This window comes from Amblyomma americanum, chromosome 4 (assembly GCF_052857255.1).
Source record: "Amblyomma americanum isolate KBUSLIRL-KWMA chromosome 4, ASM5285725v1, whole genome shotgun sequence".
Taxonomy (NCBI): Eukaryota; Metazoa; Arthropoda; class Arachnida; order Ixodida; family Ixodidae; genus Amblyomma; species Amblyomma americanum.
In genome coordinates this window covers 176,088,426-176,103,278 of record NC_135500.1, presented here as the reverse complement: position 1 = coordinate 176,103,278, position 14,853 = coordinate 176,088,426, and the positions used below count along the sequence as shown (strand labels likewise).

At 47.6% G+C, this 14,853-nt stretch overlaps 1 protein-coding gene across 1 annotated transcript; it reads left to right on the top strand.

Moving 5' to 3' along the window:
- The first annotated feature begins 8,627 nt into the window (after positions 1-8,627).
- On the top strand, positions 8,628-12,038 carry LOC144128708 (uncharacterized). The gene is made up of 3 exons (XM_077662334.1): positions 8,628-8,697; positions 8,870-9,147; positions 11,358-12,038. Exons 1-3 carry the CDS (start codon positions 8,695-8,697, stop codon positions 11,860-11,862), a joined length of 786 nt encoding a protein of 261 aa, XP_077518460.1. The 5' UTR covers positions 8,628-8,694; the 3' UTR covers positions 11,863-12,038.
- The last annotated feature ends 2,815 nt before the right edge of the window (positions 12,039-14,853 follow it).

Below are 14,853 nucleotides of genomic sequence, written 5' to 3'. Positions count from 1 at the left end.
CTAGTGGCAAGAGAGAAGGAAAAGAGAAGCGGTCTTGCGTGTCCGGTTAAGACTCCCTTTCCTTTTTCTTCTTTTTATAAGCAAGGCCGCGTCACCCTCTCGAGCGCGATGTTCAATGCCGTCGTTGCACAATCTCTGGGAGGGAAAATTCGAACTCGTTCCGTGACCTACTGCACGCCGCTTAATTTGTAAGCTCGTGAACGTTTACGGCCGACGCGTTGTTAACATTGCAACCAACGTAACAAAGAAAATAAGGAAATCAGCCAGCTGAGGAACAATAAAGACCGGTCTTCGTAGCAGCTAATCATGTATCATCATCATCATCATCATCATTTATTTTCCCTTAAGGACCCCTAGGTGGGGCATTACATAAGGGGGGAGCAAAAATACGAAATCACAAACAATAGGAACATTTGAAATATAACAGTGAAGAAGGCAAAACAATTGTTAAAAGAGCATTGAAAAATGAAAAAGGGAACAATCACAGGTACACTGTGGCCATCACGCTATATATACAGGAAGAAAACGGAAAAACTGATTAGCAGACAAGGGTTCAAAAATGTAACATGTGCAGAGGTGGTACTGAAAATTGTCGGGCATTACACTCGGACATACTTCTACTCTTTTATTCCCACTTTTTTTTTCTTCAAAACTCATGCATGACGAATGAAAGACCAGGTGTTTGCAGCCAGGTGGAAATAACGAGCCGTGCTATTTAGGACTTGTAATGGTCACTCGACACAGTCGCAAATGTGAGCTGTGGCACGTTCAGGCTCAAAACTAGCTTCGTTTAAGCCTGGCGAGTAGTGCGTCGACCAGCGACAGAAGCGGAATCCTAGAGCAGTGGTTGTTTTCGTGGTGCGATTCTGACCTCTGTGCGGCTTTTGCGAGAATGTGACAATACGGGACGGAGAATAAAAATATGAAAGTGGTAGGTTTTTAACGTAGTTAAAGAGAGAAGACGTGCGAAAGCATGTGTTGAGCCTGGTTGGCTCATGGTTTTGCTGGTCTGGGTCGTCGACACGTCTGGCGGCGTTATTAGTTCGATAGTAGTATTAGTTGATGAAGACGACGACTTGCAATGCGCAGCAGGAGCAAATGTTGCAGTATAACACGAGGCGTGATCGGTTGCGGCAGTACCATAGTGCTCTCGTGCACAAGCCAGCGATGCTTATCTGTTCGAGCCGCCGTAGGTGAGAAATCCAGTCGCGGTAGTGTGTTATTTCTTCATTTATTTATTCAAGGTGGGCTTCAGCGATGAAATTCCTTCTGCAGTCTTTTTCATGAAGTACAGCGTCCGCTCTAAAAATACACTAGTTCTGGTGCTGCGCGAATTAGTTTGAGCAGAGATACCGGATAACGGCTTTCCTAAATATAAAATTACCCTAAAGAGGATACAATGTCTCCTTCACTCTCAAAAGCCAATGTCAAGAGTCAGGATCAGCAAACATGGCGTAGAACACGAAGGAAGCAATACGAACAAGATGCCACCATAGCAGTTTGAGATGGTTGGTGACACGTCAATGCTAAATGCAATGAAAATGTCCAACTCTAATAATAAGGAAAGCAGGAGTGAACTGATGCGCAATCAACGTTGCGTGTCGCTGTATGCTTCAAGATCCACGGTTGAGAGAAGGCAGGGGAGATGGCCTTGTCGACAGCACAAAGTGACGTCTAGGGCTAAACGAGGACAAGTCCTCGCGTCGAAGCGTTGGCTATAGCGGTGATTGAGGCTTTGCTCCCGCAGCTTGTTCATTTAGTGGCCTTTAATTAAGCTGCTGGATAATGAGAACTCTTTCTTTGCTCTTTGGGGATTTTTACCTCACCAACAATTTTGATTGAGCCATCCTCTCGAAGTAAAAAGGAAAAGCTCTGCACACCTTACTGCCGTAATTTACAGTATAGAGTCCCCACCGAATCTATATAAAAAAGAATTCGCTTATGGTCCGTATTTGGAAAGTACATAGTCCGCGAAGGACAGGCGCACAAACCGCGCATAAAATGCCCTCGCATGCGCTGAGTAATGTGGTCAAAGCTGTCAAAGTAAATAAAGCCTGTCGTTTCTACGTCGTAGGGAGACTGGGCATTGTCTTCGATATCTTAGCCATTGCTGTTGTCAGCGGGTTCAGACGTCCGCCAGCAGGGAGGCTTCCGCGAAGCCATTGACGGTAAAATGACAAGGAATCGCTTGTCGCGATTACGAGACCCACTGGCAGGCTTGTGCGTAGGTTCACGGAGCTTGAAATAGAGATAACAAATGAGGCCAGTAAACGCACGTGCAATCGGCCAGCCACGCATCGGTGACGAAAGCACAGCCCAAGGATCACAAAACTTTTTGATAAAACCGCAATGGGGATATCATGATGTATTAGGGCAATAGGGAGAAAAAAAAAACAGCTATCAGCAAAGTGTGAAATTTCAACTTCTGGGTGAGGGAGATGCCGAGGCGGCTCCTCTTTGGGCTGTTGCAAACAGTTTCTACTGCCGCTTCCACTATGCTGACATCACAGGCACAGAACAGCCCAACGAACAAAATGGCGACGCCCAGAGGACCCCAGTTGGAAAGGTATGTGGCCCGTGGGCTGCGTACCAAATTTTAGGGTACCAATGCACTTACTATTTCTGTTAAAGCTCCGTAAGAAGGAAATCATGTGATTATACCTGCAGGCAAATGCAGCGTTAATCCACCCTGTGTGCTGCAGTCCGCTTTTGGGCTGCCTTTCGTATAAATGGCTTGCACTTCGGCTTTGAAGTATTTAACGTATGATGAAAGAAGCCCTGGCCATTCCACTATCAGTCACTGAATCATCAAACGTACAGCGCGACATAATGCTTTCGTTTTCTCTTTCTGTTCAAAGTGTATTTCCATAAACAAATTTTTATAACGGCGATGGTTTCTGAGACAACAAAATAGCGAGCTCAGCGTTATGCTTTTTTTCACGCAGACAAGCGTAGGGAAATGAGGGGCTCGTTAACATACATGTGAAAGAATTCAACAGTCGTTGAGACCAAAGAAAACACAGGGGAATGCTTTAATCTTTTATTTCTGGTGTTGGTCACATGAATATCAGTAGTATAAACATTCCTTACATGACAGATAATTCATCGAAAGTAGATGAAACAAACGCATGCCTGTGGGATCTGAACCCACGACCTCCGCATTTGGCGTAAGGTGCGTATAAGGACACCTAAATACCGCGTTCTGCGCACACACCTAATACATATTCAACAAAGTTCCCGTTTACTGAGCCCTCCCAACCACTTCACACAGGGCATAAGGGGAAAGCGTGTGACTTATCTATCTAGAAGAACTGAGGATCGGGCGAGTTGGTGTTGATCCATCGTATTAAAAGCCAGCGCTAAAAAAACAAACAGAGGATGAGACTAGTCACACAGAAGACGCTGAACTTACAACTGAATTTTATTCGATAGTAAGAAGTCAATTTATACAACAGACACTCACGTGTCTGGACGCCTTGTCAAACACAGATGTACTGCAATCACCCACGAACGATAAAACAAAAAAAAAGTACATGAAACATATTTCTAAGGCACGGGCGCTATCGCCAACCCCGCTCTCTGTACTGCAGCCCGAACTTTTCCCAGTTTATTGGGAGCAGAAAAAACCAAGCTTACTCCGTATCGGGCTCCTACTCTTTTAAGCTGGTGAGAAAGGGCGTGAATGTAGAGCATAACCGCCAACTTCCTTTCTTTTGAACTAGAGCTGGGCTCTGAGGCAAGCCAGGGCGTCTTCAGCGTTTTAGACACTTTTTCCGCACAGGACACGATAAGAGCCTCCGGGTAACCAGCATCCCTGCACCTGCTGACCTGTGCGTTGACGCTGGATCCCATTCTACGGGGGCAAGATTTATTCAAGGCCATACCGATGCGGTTCTTAACAATACCAGTTTTCTCAAGTTTAGAATGGAAAGACACGTAGTTGAGCAAAGGTTTCCCGCTCCGAGGGGAGTGCTCCCAACAGACATGCTCAGGATCAAAGATTAATTTCAAATCTAGAAGATACTTGCAGTTTTTAGATTTGAAATTAACCTTTGATCCTGAGCATGTTTGTTGGGAGTACTCCGTGTCATCGTCTAAGAAAAAGATACTGGGCAGAAGTCCATTGAAACTTTTATCCAAGCCAAACTGAAGCTGCTATCAATTGATGACCCGTTTTTAGTTAAAAATTCAAAAGACGTCTTTCTCTTCCTGCAAACCAACCACGGTAGAGCCTTTCAGGGTTTTTCCGTCGACGTTAAAGATTTGTTCTACTCAATCCCTCATGATGAGTTGCTCTAATGTGTTAGCGAGTGCACTGATCAGCACGGCAGCGTCGCCTTCCGAAGGTAAAAAGTACGCAGCCAATGTGATAAAGAATCGAATATATATGAAAGAGGCGGTGAGGAGAAAATCGAGATACGCCCAAGTGAAAATCAACAGGTCGGCTTCGGAAACGACGTTGAAGACCGGGGTTTCCTCAGAATTCCGTACTCTAATTTGGAAGCCTTCGGTCGAGAGGAACCAGCATTGTTTTTCGTTCTTCAAAGTTAAAAACCTGAGCACAGAGTTTTTCGGTACCCAAGAGGAGATGCTTCTTAGCGCACGCAGGGGTTATCTGCCCTGTCAGTTAGAAGTCAGTAAGATCTGCTGGGCCTTGGGCGCCTTTTTACGAACTCACTTCATTCGAAAACGCGCGATGGTATTCACGTTACCATTTTTCATGGGGTAGCGATGAATGATATCAACGTCTTTGCTTGAGAGAGCACATTCGGTCATTTCGTAAATCAAAGCTAAAATGGCTGAAAAATCCTACATTGAGCTGGGGCACCGTACTTTAATTTTTAAGTTATGCAATCTTCTGTCCTCTTCAAGGTGAGATACATGTTTTCTTTTAAAGTTTTATTCCCGCTGTTTAGGGTTTTAGTAGCAATCAAGAGATGATTCTGCTGCGAGCGTACAGCTTCGAAGAGGTCATCCATCGGCTGTAAGCTCGTTCCAATGTTGTCAACCTCCCCTCGCAGGCCACTGATATCGAGGCCAGCATTTTGCTTTGCAGCTTTATCGGCATATTCATAGCAAGCCTGTTGACGATATCATTCAACCTTTGTTTCATGATATCGTCCTCCGTGTCACCGTCACCGTGGCGGTAACCCTGGTCGTGGTCGGAATAGCATTATGCCCCTTTCGGCGATTCCTGCTCCTTCTGTCCCGCTCCTATCTTCGAGGCGGATATTAAACACTGGCTTTGGACCTGCCCCTCTTTGCGTGCCATCCGGCAGAAACACCTGCTCCGGTGCGGACCGCCCCCAGGCCGTTCACCGGATGCAGAAGAATATATTTTTGGGCCGCACTACCGGACGTTACTGGACTTCTTTCGAGAGTCCAGTGTGTATCTTGTCTATTTCTAATAATTTTTTATGCCAGCAGGAACACTGTCCCAATAAAAAAATTCAACCTTTGTTGATAATTCGCTTCTAACTCGTCAATTATTTTAGTCAATGCTGTAAAGGAAGGCACGGTGCAGGACACTCATTTTCAGTTGCGGCAACAGCAGTTGCGACCAAGAGGTAGTATCGTAGAAAGAATTAAATGAAATACACAAACCTGCAGAACGTAGGAGGTCTGCTTGAGAAGAACGTTTTTCCACAACTTTTGTTGCTGCTGTGACAAGGACGCTCTCTGGAAGCCAAGTTATATGAGACAGATACTGCGCCATTTCCATTCCACCAAAAACCAATTATTTTTTTATTTTTTAAGCCAAGTTTTATAGCGCGCAACGGGCCACCAAAGCAGGTGCATTTGACGTTGGTGGAGACTTAGACGCTTACGTAGATCAGTTGGCAACACAGCAACGCATAGGTGATTGTGTGTAGACTTGACATGTTTGAAGATTAGTCTGAAGATGACAAGCTACATATAACGGAGATGATCATTTATTAACGACCGTCTAACATGCCAACCTGCAGATCGTGCGAGTGCTTAATAATAATTGGTTTTTGCGGGAAAGGAAATGGCGCAGTATCTGTCTCATATATCGTTGGACACCTGAACCGCGCCGTAAGGGAAGGGTAAAGGAGGGAGTGAAAGAAGAAAGGAAGAGTGAGGTGCCGTAGTGGAGGGCTCCGGAATAATTTCGACCACCTGGGGATCTTTAACGTGCGCTGACATCGCACAGCACGAGTGCTTGGGAACGGCGTTCTCCTGCAACTCCCGTTGCTGCTATGATGGCAAAAAAAAATCTCCGCATAGCATTTGAAACGTCTCTTGGAATACTTTACGAGGAGAGAATCTTCATGATTCCATGCACAAAACTTTCGATAGGCACAATTCGACGGATCTCCGACACGCCTGGCCAGTCGTGCGGTGCCCTCTATGTTTTGAAAGCGATCATGTGCAGAGTGCTAAATAGAAATGTTAGACGTAAAACGAGTTGAGTGGAGATGATAGAGCGGATGTCCTAAATCAGAAATGTCGATACTGCCTTGGCAGGAGCACCACTTCTTTCGAGAGATTGTTTTCTGAGGTCTTTCCATAAGATATATATGAGCAGGAGCATAGGGGAGTGAAAATTTTACATGGTGGATGTTGGCTCTGCGGAGTCTAAGAGCTGACTATTATTTGCAATATTTAATTGCCAAAATTAGAAAAAGGAAACCTGTCGCCCACTTCAAGACCGCAGGTATGATTCGAGACGCATCATTGGTACACCAGCTAATTTTAGTCATACTAAAAGAAGGATCACAACTACGCTAAAAGCACCATCGACATAGAGGAAGGAAGGAAGGCCTCAGACGTTGCTGGCACATACCCACTACGGGGGAGTGGCCAAGACACAGGCGGTTAATTGCTGGATACAGGAAACTTTTGGCTGGAAAAGGAGTGGTAATAGTATGTAGTCTGATAGATTGGAAGACGGAAGGACAGCGGTCCTGTTAACTTGGAGATCGAGGACGGGACAATGGCTTAATGTGCATAATAGTATACAATGCCTGTATGTTTCAATGTCGTACTGACTGAGAGCGGGAAAAAGAAATTAGAATGGGAGTCGCTGCGTTTCTTGAAGAAAATTTTGCACAGCAGAGCGCACACTCCTGTCGCTTCGTCCAAGCAAAGAAGCGCCAATGGAAAGAACAACCGCGGAGGACACAGGCAAGCCCAGTTGATGAAATGGAATTTGCAAAAGACGCTGCCCCGCCGCGGTGGCTCAGTGGTTAGGGCGCTCGACTACTGAACCGAAGTTCCCGGGTTCGAACCCGACCGCGGCGGCTGCGTTTTTATGGAGGAAAAACGGTAAGGCGCCCGTGTGCTGTGCGATGTCAGTGCACGTTAAAGATCCCCAGGTGGTCGAAATTATTCCGGAGCCCTCCACTACGGCACCTCTCTCTTCCTTTCTTCTTTCACTCCCTCCTTTATCCCTTCCCTTACAGCGCGGTTCAGGTGTCCAACGATATATGAGACAGATACTGCGCCATTTCCTTTCCCCCCAAAAACCAATTATTATTAAAAGACGCTTCCTTAAATGAGAGACGCGGCGGCAGAACAGCAGGAAGTGATCTATTGTCTCAGGTTTGGCACAAAAAGGGCACAATGGGGAAGCCGCCAGGCCAGATCTGTGAAGGTAGAAATTTATGAGGAACCCGGCAACGCAAACACGTGAAAGAGACCTCTAGTCTGCGCGAGCGCCAGTCTTTGCTACTCCAAGGATGCAGAAGATGTTGATATTCGGGAGACATAGAGTCTCTCATACAGCCTCCACTGTCTAACATTTTCTTCCTTTCCTTCTTCTGTGCACCACATTTTCGTATGTCCCGTCCTTTCCGTTGGAAACGGCACTTGGCAAGATTTACTAAGTTGACGTCAGTAGACTGCGTAATGTTAAACTAGCTAGTATGTTTTGCCTGTATCCCATCCTTTCAATATCCTTGCTCCACAAAGGACATCGACTCAATCCTCGGCGCATTTAATGCATCAACTTTCTCGTTATTACCTAGAGGGAAAGCAGGTGGGACTGCACTTCATCCACAATGGCGAGGTGAAGGAATGCCGGGAAGATGAGGTTCATTATTTGGATTGGCTGTTGTTGGACATGAAAATGGATTCAGGCATAACAATACGACTATTCTCGGGGCAAACCTCGAAGATCCCACTCAACGCCTGTGCGAAATTTATTGAAGAAGTGAAAAATGAAAAACGCCCCAAAAACGCGTATGATTCCGATGGCAGAATCCATGTTTTCGTCCGAACACTTGCCAAGGCTAATAAGAAACCTCGCCTTCCCGGCATTCCCATTGTAGGCGAAGTGCCGTTTAGGAACTCGCATAGACGGTGGCGCCAGCTTTCCTTGTAGGTAATATTAGAAAACAAAAAAAAAACTATGCATTCAATGTTGAATGGATTGAAGGGATTTCTCCTCCTCCTCTTCCTTCAATGGAAGAAAACTCTCGCTTCACTGTAACCACCAACATAAAGTTACATGGAGTAGTTCCGAGAATAGCGTTATTCATCTTTATTTTCTGCATGTAGTTAATTTTTATCCAAAGATCTAATTATGCTTCTCCACAGGCGCATTTTATTTCCGCTCAGCCTTGGGATAAGAACGCGTGCCACAAAATGAAGTAGCGCGCGTATGGCGAAACCGCGCGCACCGCCCGTTCTCCTGTGTCTCGAGTAGCGAGAACCAGGACCATCTGCACGATGGTAAGCCGCCTGTCCGTTCTCTGAATTCCCAGATTCACGCGTTTCCGTTTGATAGTTGACAGCACGTCTTCGGGCCTAACACAGCTCAGGACGAAGCTTTAAAACGTAGACAGTCTTTCGAGCCGTAGCAAATTCGTGGACCCATGCTGCGTTCTCATAATTTACCCTGCAGCTCAAGAAGAGCCGCTCCTCCGCCAACGACCGCATCAGGTTGGGCCGTGACGAGGAGGACGATGTGCCCCTCACCCAGACAGGCGTCAGCAATAGTTCCCTGCGGACGAAAAAAGACTCGGCCTCGCGTTCTGCGTTCTCCGTCCATCAGGCGCCCCGGAAGAAGAAAGCGAAGCAACGGCCGCAGGGCCAGCATTCACCACCGACCGGGAGCGGGAGCGACACCCATCTTTACCCTGACCTTGAGCAGTGGCCAGGGTCGGAGAACCAGCGACACTGGTGAGGACATCAACGGCGGCTGGATGACGCGTTACATCACCACAACGGCCGCTTTGTCTACCGATATCCATTCGCGATCCGAGAACAGTAGAGAAAACCGATGCGCAAGACGGATCTGTACGTTTGGTCAGTTCGTTTTCTCACTTAAGTTCATGCAGTTATTACTCGCACACGCCTCTTTTCATTTGTTTATAGCAATAATTGAAGACGTCTGAATTGAGTTTAGCGTGCGTCGTCCAGAGGTCTGAGGTGAATACGGCTAGACTTTCTCGGGCATTTGTAGCACTCTACTAATAGACAGGCCATGTTCCTTACTACTCAAGACATGGCGTCGATATGAACGCCGCACAACGTTCCTCACGGTTGCACTATGGCGGGTCAAATTAGCGTTTCGGCAGCTCTGAGCCATAGTCACGAGTTTTAACATGCAAATGTTCACGCTCTCTATTCTGTAAAAGTTCATCATACGCCTAATATGGTCTCTATCTTCTGGAATGTTTCCTATATATTTCCTATATAATTTCCCATATAGGTGTCCGCCGATATGTGAGACATGTATTGCGCCATTTCCTTTCCCCAAAAAACCAATTATTATTAAAATTGGTTTTTGGGGAAAGGAAATGGCGCAGTATGTGTCTCACATATCGGCGGACACCTGATCCGCGCCGTAAGGGAAGGGATAAAGGAGGAAGTGAAAGAAGAAAGGACGAGGTGCCGTACGGGAGGGCTCCGGAATAATTTCGGCCGCCTGGGGATCTTTGACGTGCACTGACATCGCACAGCACACGGGCGCATTTAGCGTTTCGCCTCCATTATCCCTTCCTTTACGGCGCGGTTCAGGCGTCCAACGATAAGTGAGACAGATGCTGCGCCAATTCCTTTCCTCAAAAACGAATTATTATTACCTCCATCGAAACGCGGCCGCCGCGGTCGGGTTCGAACCCGAAAACTCCGGATCAGTAGCCGAGCGCCTTAACTACTAAGCCACCGTGGTGGGTTTGCTGAATTCCAAGCGGGAATTCCGAGCACACATGGGACAACCTTTCTTGTGCCCCTTTCGGAGCTAGGCTATTCCCGTGGCAGATGGGGATCACGAATCGCTTGTTTCAGTGGCACAACGGTGGCAATCGTCGAGACAGGATGGTTCTGTGGAGCAGTCCGGAGTGCTCCGGGGAAATCGGCGGATTTTACCGGAAGCCTGCGTGACGTACTTTCTTTAGCGGCGCGTTCTTTTTTTCAGCGCCTCATTGTCTGTCGTTCCGTTGTAGACGACGCGCATTGCAGTCCGCTAGGAACGTTGTGCACTTCTCAGCGGCAAGCGAGGCGACCCAGCTTGCTCGATACGGACGCAAGTGAAATTTAAAAATTGATGTTTAGGAAAGGAAATGGCTCAGTAACATTCTCACAAGTCTCGGCGGACACCCGAACAGCGCCGTAAAGGAAGGGAAGGAGGAGGGACTAAGAGAAGAAAGGAAGAATGAGGTGCCGCAGGGGAGAGTTAAGGAATAATTTCGACCACCCGGGGATTTTTAACGTGTACTGACATCTCACAGCACACGGGCGCCTTAGCGTTTCGACTCCATCGAAACGCGGCCGCCGCGGTCGGGTTCGAACCCGGGAACTCCGTATCGGTAGCCGAGCGCCCTAACCACTGAGCCAAGCCACCGCGGAGGGCGGACGCAAGTCTCCCATACGCAGATTTGGGGCGGGTGCTTGGGGTGGGTGCCGGATTCAGGCGCTATGCCGCGGAACCAGGAGAAGGGGGTGATGGAGCGGATAGTGAGTCGATGTCGTAGAAGGCTTCTGGTTAATTTCGATCATCTGAAGTTGTTTAACACGTACACACACTGCACAGCAGACAGGTGTTTTAGCCTTTCGCTTCAACGAAATGCGACCGCAGCGGGCGGAATTCTACTGCACGGCTAAGTACTCAGTGGCTGAAAACCATAGTATCGGGCCCACTGCGGCTGGTTGGTAGCCTATCTAACCGCTCTTTGCAACAGAGCGGAGGCTACGAGCCCGAGCAGTTCCAAGCTCCCGAGCAGATCGTACACACTTCTTCGAACCACCGCCGCGCACTCGTAGCTTCCGCGCTACTGAAAGACGATGTAAAATCAAGACAATGCTACAGTTTCTTTCTGTAAAGCCACTATTAAACCGTGCCTCGTTTTTGAAGCCGTTATAAACACCTCGCGGCTGTCACACCGCAGGTCATCGGCCTGGTACACGCAAGCGTCAGCCGTGGTCGTGGTGCTGGCGGTGATCGCTCTCACCGCCATGACGTTCGCCCTCCGCGACGCGGACATTGCCGAGCCAGAGATCGGAGACTCCGGTCGAATGCTGAGCGAGATCAGCAACGGCGCTGCAGGCGACAATGGGACCAACGCCAACGCCCAGAGTCATGAGCCTACAGGGCTGGTCGGAGGAGCGGACCACTCCTCCAGGAATGAGAACGGAAGCCGCCCAGAATATCCGGAAGTGATACCAAACAAGTCTGCTTCCGATGACACTGGCAGTGGCAGCAACCAATCTCAACGCACCGCGTACGACGTCCAGGTGGATTCTGACCAGCCGAACGTACAAGACACGCTCTCATCCTTTTCGCAGCACCGGAGAAAAGAGGGCAGGCGTCAAAAGAAAACGAGAGCGCTCTCTCGTATGAACAGAGAAGAGCTGCTGGAGAGTCGGGACTGGCGTCTCGTTAGGATGAAGTGAGGCCACTTAAGCAGCCACGGCCGGGGCTACGCAACATTGTAGGGACGGCGATGCAGTGGCAGGTTTTTACTCTTGCAGGGTCAGTTTAGAGCGTTCTGGGCCGCAAGGAATAAATATTAGCTTCAAGATGCGTAAGGAAAGCTTCTCTTGTCATTATACTGTTGCGCTTTCCTGGTTTCGATAATAATGCGCGGCAAATTTATTTCCAGTACACTCATGACCTGCGGGCCATAGGGTATTGGAAATAACATCAAACAAGCAAACGAATAAATAAATAAATAAATAAATAAATAAATAAATATCCTCGTGCCCACACGGCCATAAGGGTCAGGGGTCCTTATAAAGAGCTTGACTGTCGGAAGTTGTGTTCAAATAAAGCGCGAGTTTTTTTTTTCTAGGTGCAGCGAAAAAGCGATTTCTATCGAGATGCTGTTGAGTTTTAGTGGTGACCGTCACATAAAATTTGCGACACAAGTAGAAATGACATTTTTGTTTTGAGAGATTTAGGTGGTTTTCCTGACTCAGAATTCGCACTGGTGGAGGAAATAAAAATGTTATACGCGAAGCTTATTGGGTAAGGAAGATTCCAAATATCTTGCTGAACGTATTATACCCTCTAATTCGAACCTGCGGCTCAAGCGCCGGCCGTCATATAGAGTATACTTCCCCCATCCATGAATTCACTCAGTTATTCACAGGCTGAAAAACAAAACATTTCGATAGAAGTGCCTCTGTGGTAGGGTTCGATAACTTATAGTTCACTGCGAGATAGCTTCATCCTGAAATCTCTAATTTAATAATGTACTTAACGACGCAAGTCAAGAGCAACCCATCACCCCTGAAGAAAGCCGTGCCGGCTCCGAAACGTCGGATAAGAGTTTTGATTGGAGATGTCTCGAACTTTACTATAAGTCACTCGGAGGCTATGCAGCTGTTTGTATTTGTTCAGTGAAAGTTCAGTCAGGATGACAAACTAGTTCAGAGGTAATGCCAGTCATCGTATCATCATCACTGTGCTAATAATTTTGCTAAATAGCTACCGCCGATCACTCGCTCTGGTCAAATGACAAGCAGCCGTAATTTTTAAAGCGATACCTTTTAAGGTTCGATCTGGCGGGAAACCCAACTTCGGCGACTTTTGTGACCGAAAAATACTGATCGGTCGAGAGCGTAGGGAAGCTCGTGTTCGTGTTAATGGATTAGTGCCCACATATGCGCAATTGGCCATTCTCTTTTTTTTACATTCATAAATGCCTGGGAATCCTTATACCACTCCTACCGCAGTGGTGCAGCGGTTAAGCGAAGCCCCACTGCCCTGCAATGGGAGGTCATACCGCCGGCGGGGCTTGAGCGACCCAGGTTGCCCTTCCCGAGCAACGAATCATTAATTTAACTGCCACCTGCAGCGGTGGGCAGTTTGCTCACAATTCAGTGGGAAGCTTGTGATGGCGCCACAAGGTCACGTGGCGTATGTGGCCCACCTTGGTTGCTTCTCTCGATATTTCGCTCACGGTCAACGATGCCGACGCCGACGACAACACCGGCTTTTCTGCAACACAGGCTCCTTAACGCTGTCAAGTTAAAATTCAAGCTATCTCGTCGTCGACAGTAGATGTACTAAGCATGAAATTCACAGCAGGAAAGGCGTGGCCTATTTCTGGATGGCTTGTAGGCATTGAGAGCCGCACTTGAGTCTCGAAGGGCGTCCCTCATCAAACAATTTTCTTTTGTTAGCCTTTCTTCGCGAGTGACAGCGCACTCGGCTTCCTTTGCCGCTTTTTATGTATGGTGATCCGCGCGAACAGCGCTCGCCACATGCCGAAAAACAGGGTACGGGACGCTGGGACTTCAGCCACGGCCGGATGAAGCCACCTCCTCCGCTCCATCGACCACCAAGTCGAAGAAGAATTTAGAGCAGGTATCGGCCGTGCCGATGGATGGGGCTAAAAGATTTGTGTCGCCGGCGTGCGCATAACTTAAAGACGGCTACTCACGCGGAACCGTCGCTAGCTCGTTCATCAAGTGCTACCAGCACTGCGCGTGCGCCTCTCGGGATGAAAGACAGAACTGGTTTGGTTTGGTTTGGTTCATGGTGGTTTAAAGTCCCAAAGCGACTCAGACATGAGGGATGCCGTAGTGAAGGACTCTGGAAATTGGCTCCTTCGTGCTATGCGCTGGCTTGGCCGACCTGTACAGGTCTACGGAGACGCTGTTGTTGACGCATGTGCCTTTCCGTTGGCGGTGCTGCAACAGAAGACGCTGCTCCGATCTCGGGCCAAGGTCACCAGCGGAGCGCCGACAACGGCAGCTAAAACATGTCATCCTTAAAAGCGGTTCAAGCGGAATCGAAGCATCTAACCGCTGTCCTGTGTTGTTGTTGTTGTTGTTGTTGTTGTTGTTGTTGTTGTTGTTGTTGTTGTTGTTGTTGTTGTTGTTGTTGTTGTTGTTGTTGTTGTTGTTGTTGTTGTTGTTGTTGTTGTTGTTGTTGTTGTTGTTGTTGTTGTTGTTGTTGTTGTTGTTGTTGTTGTTGTTGTTGTTGTTGTTGTTGTTAGCCTCATAAAATGGTACATACCGACAATGGGAATTGGCCATATCTAGGCGGTGACTATTTGTATTGGAAATTGCATGCGGCAAACATGAGATGATCCAAAAAATTTGGGCAACTCAGTTTCCGTGACAGAGGTAGTTGAGGGTGGTAAGGGGGTTTAACAAGCTTAAATTTATGCGAGGGAGTGAGTAAAAGAAAGAAGAAAATAAAATACTATGTGGGGATAGCAAGAAGTAAATACCAAAATAAAGGGTAAAAGGGGCATCACGAAAGCTTATGATGGTAGGCGTTTTGTTTCTAGAAGAAAATTTTGAACGGCAGAGCAAACATTCCAATTGGTATGTACAATCATAGAAGCGTCAAGGGATAGAACAACCGCAGAAGACAGGCGCAAACTGAGTTTCTGTAGTGGAACTTCTGTCTTGTGGGATGGGAGCCAGGCA

Coding starts and splice junctions, on each gene's coding strand:
- LOC144128708 (XM_077662334.1), top strand. Junction 9,148..11,357: donor TCGGAGAACCAGCGACACTG/GTGAGGACATCA, acceptor GTCACACCGCAG/GTCATCGGCCTGGTACACGC.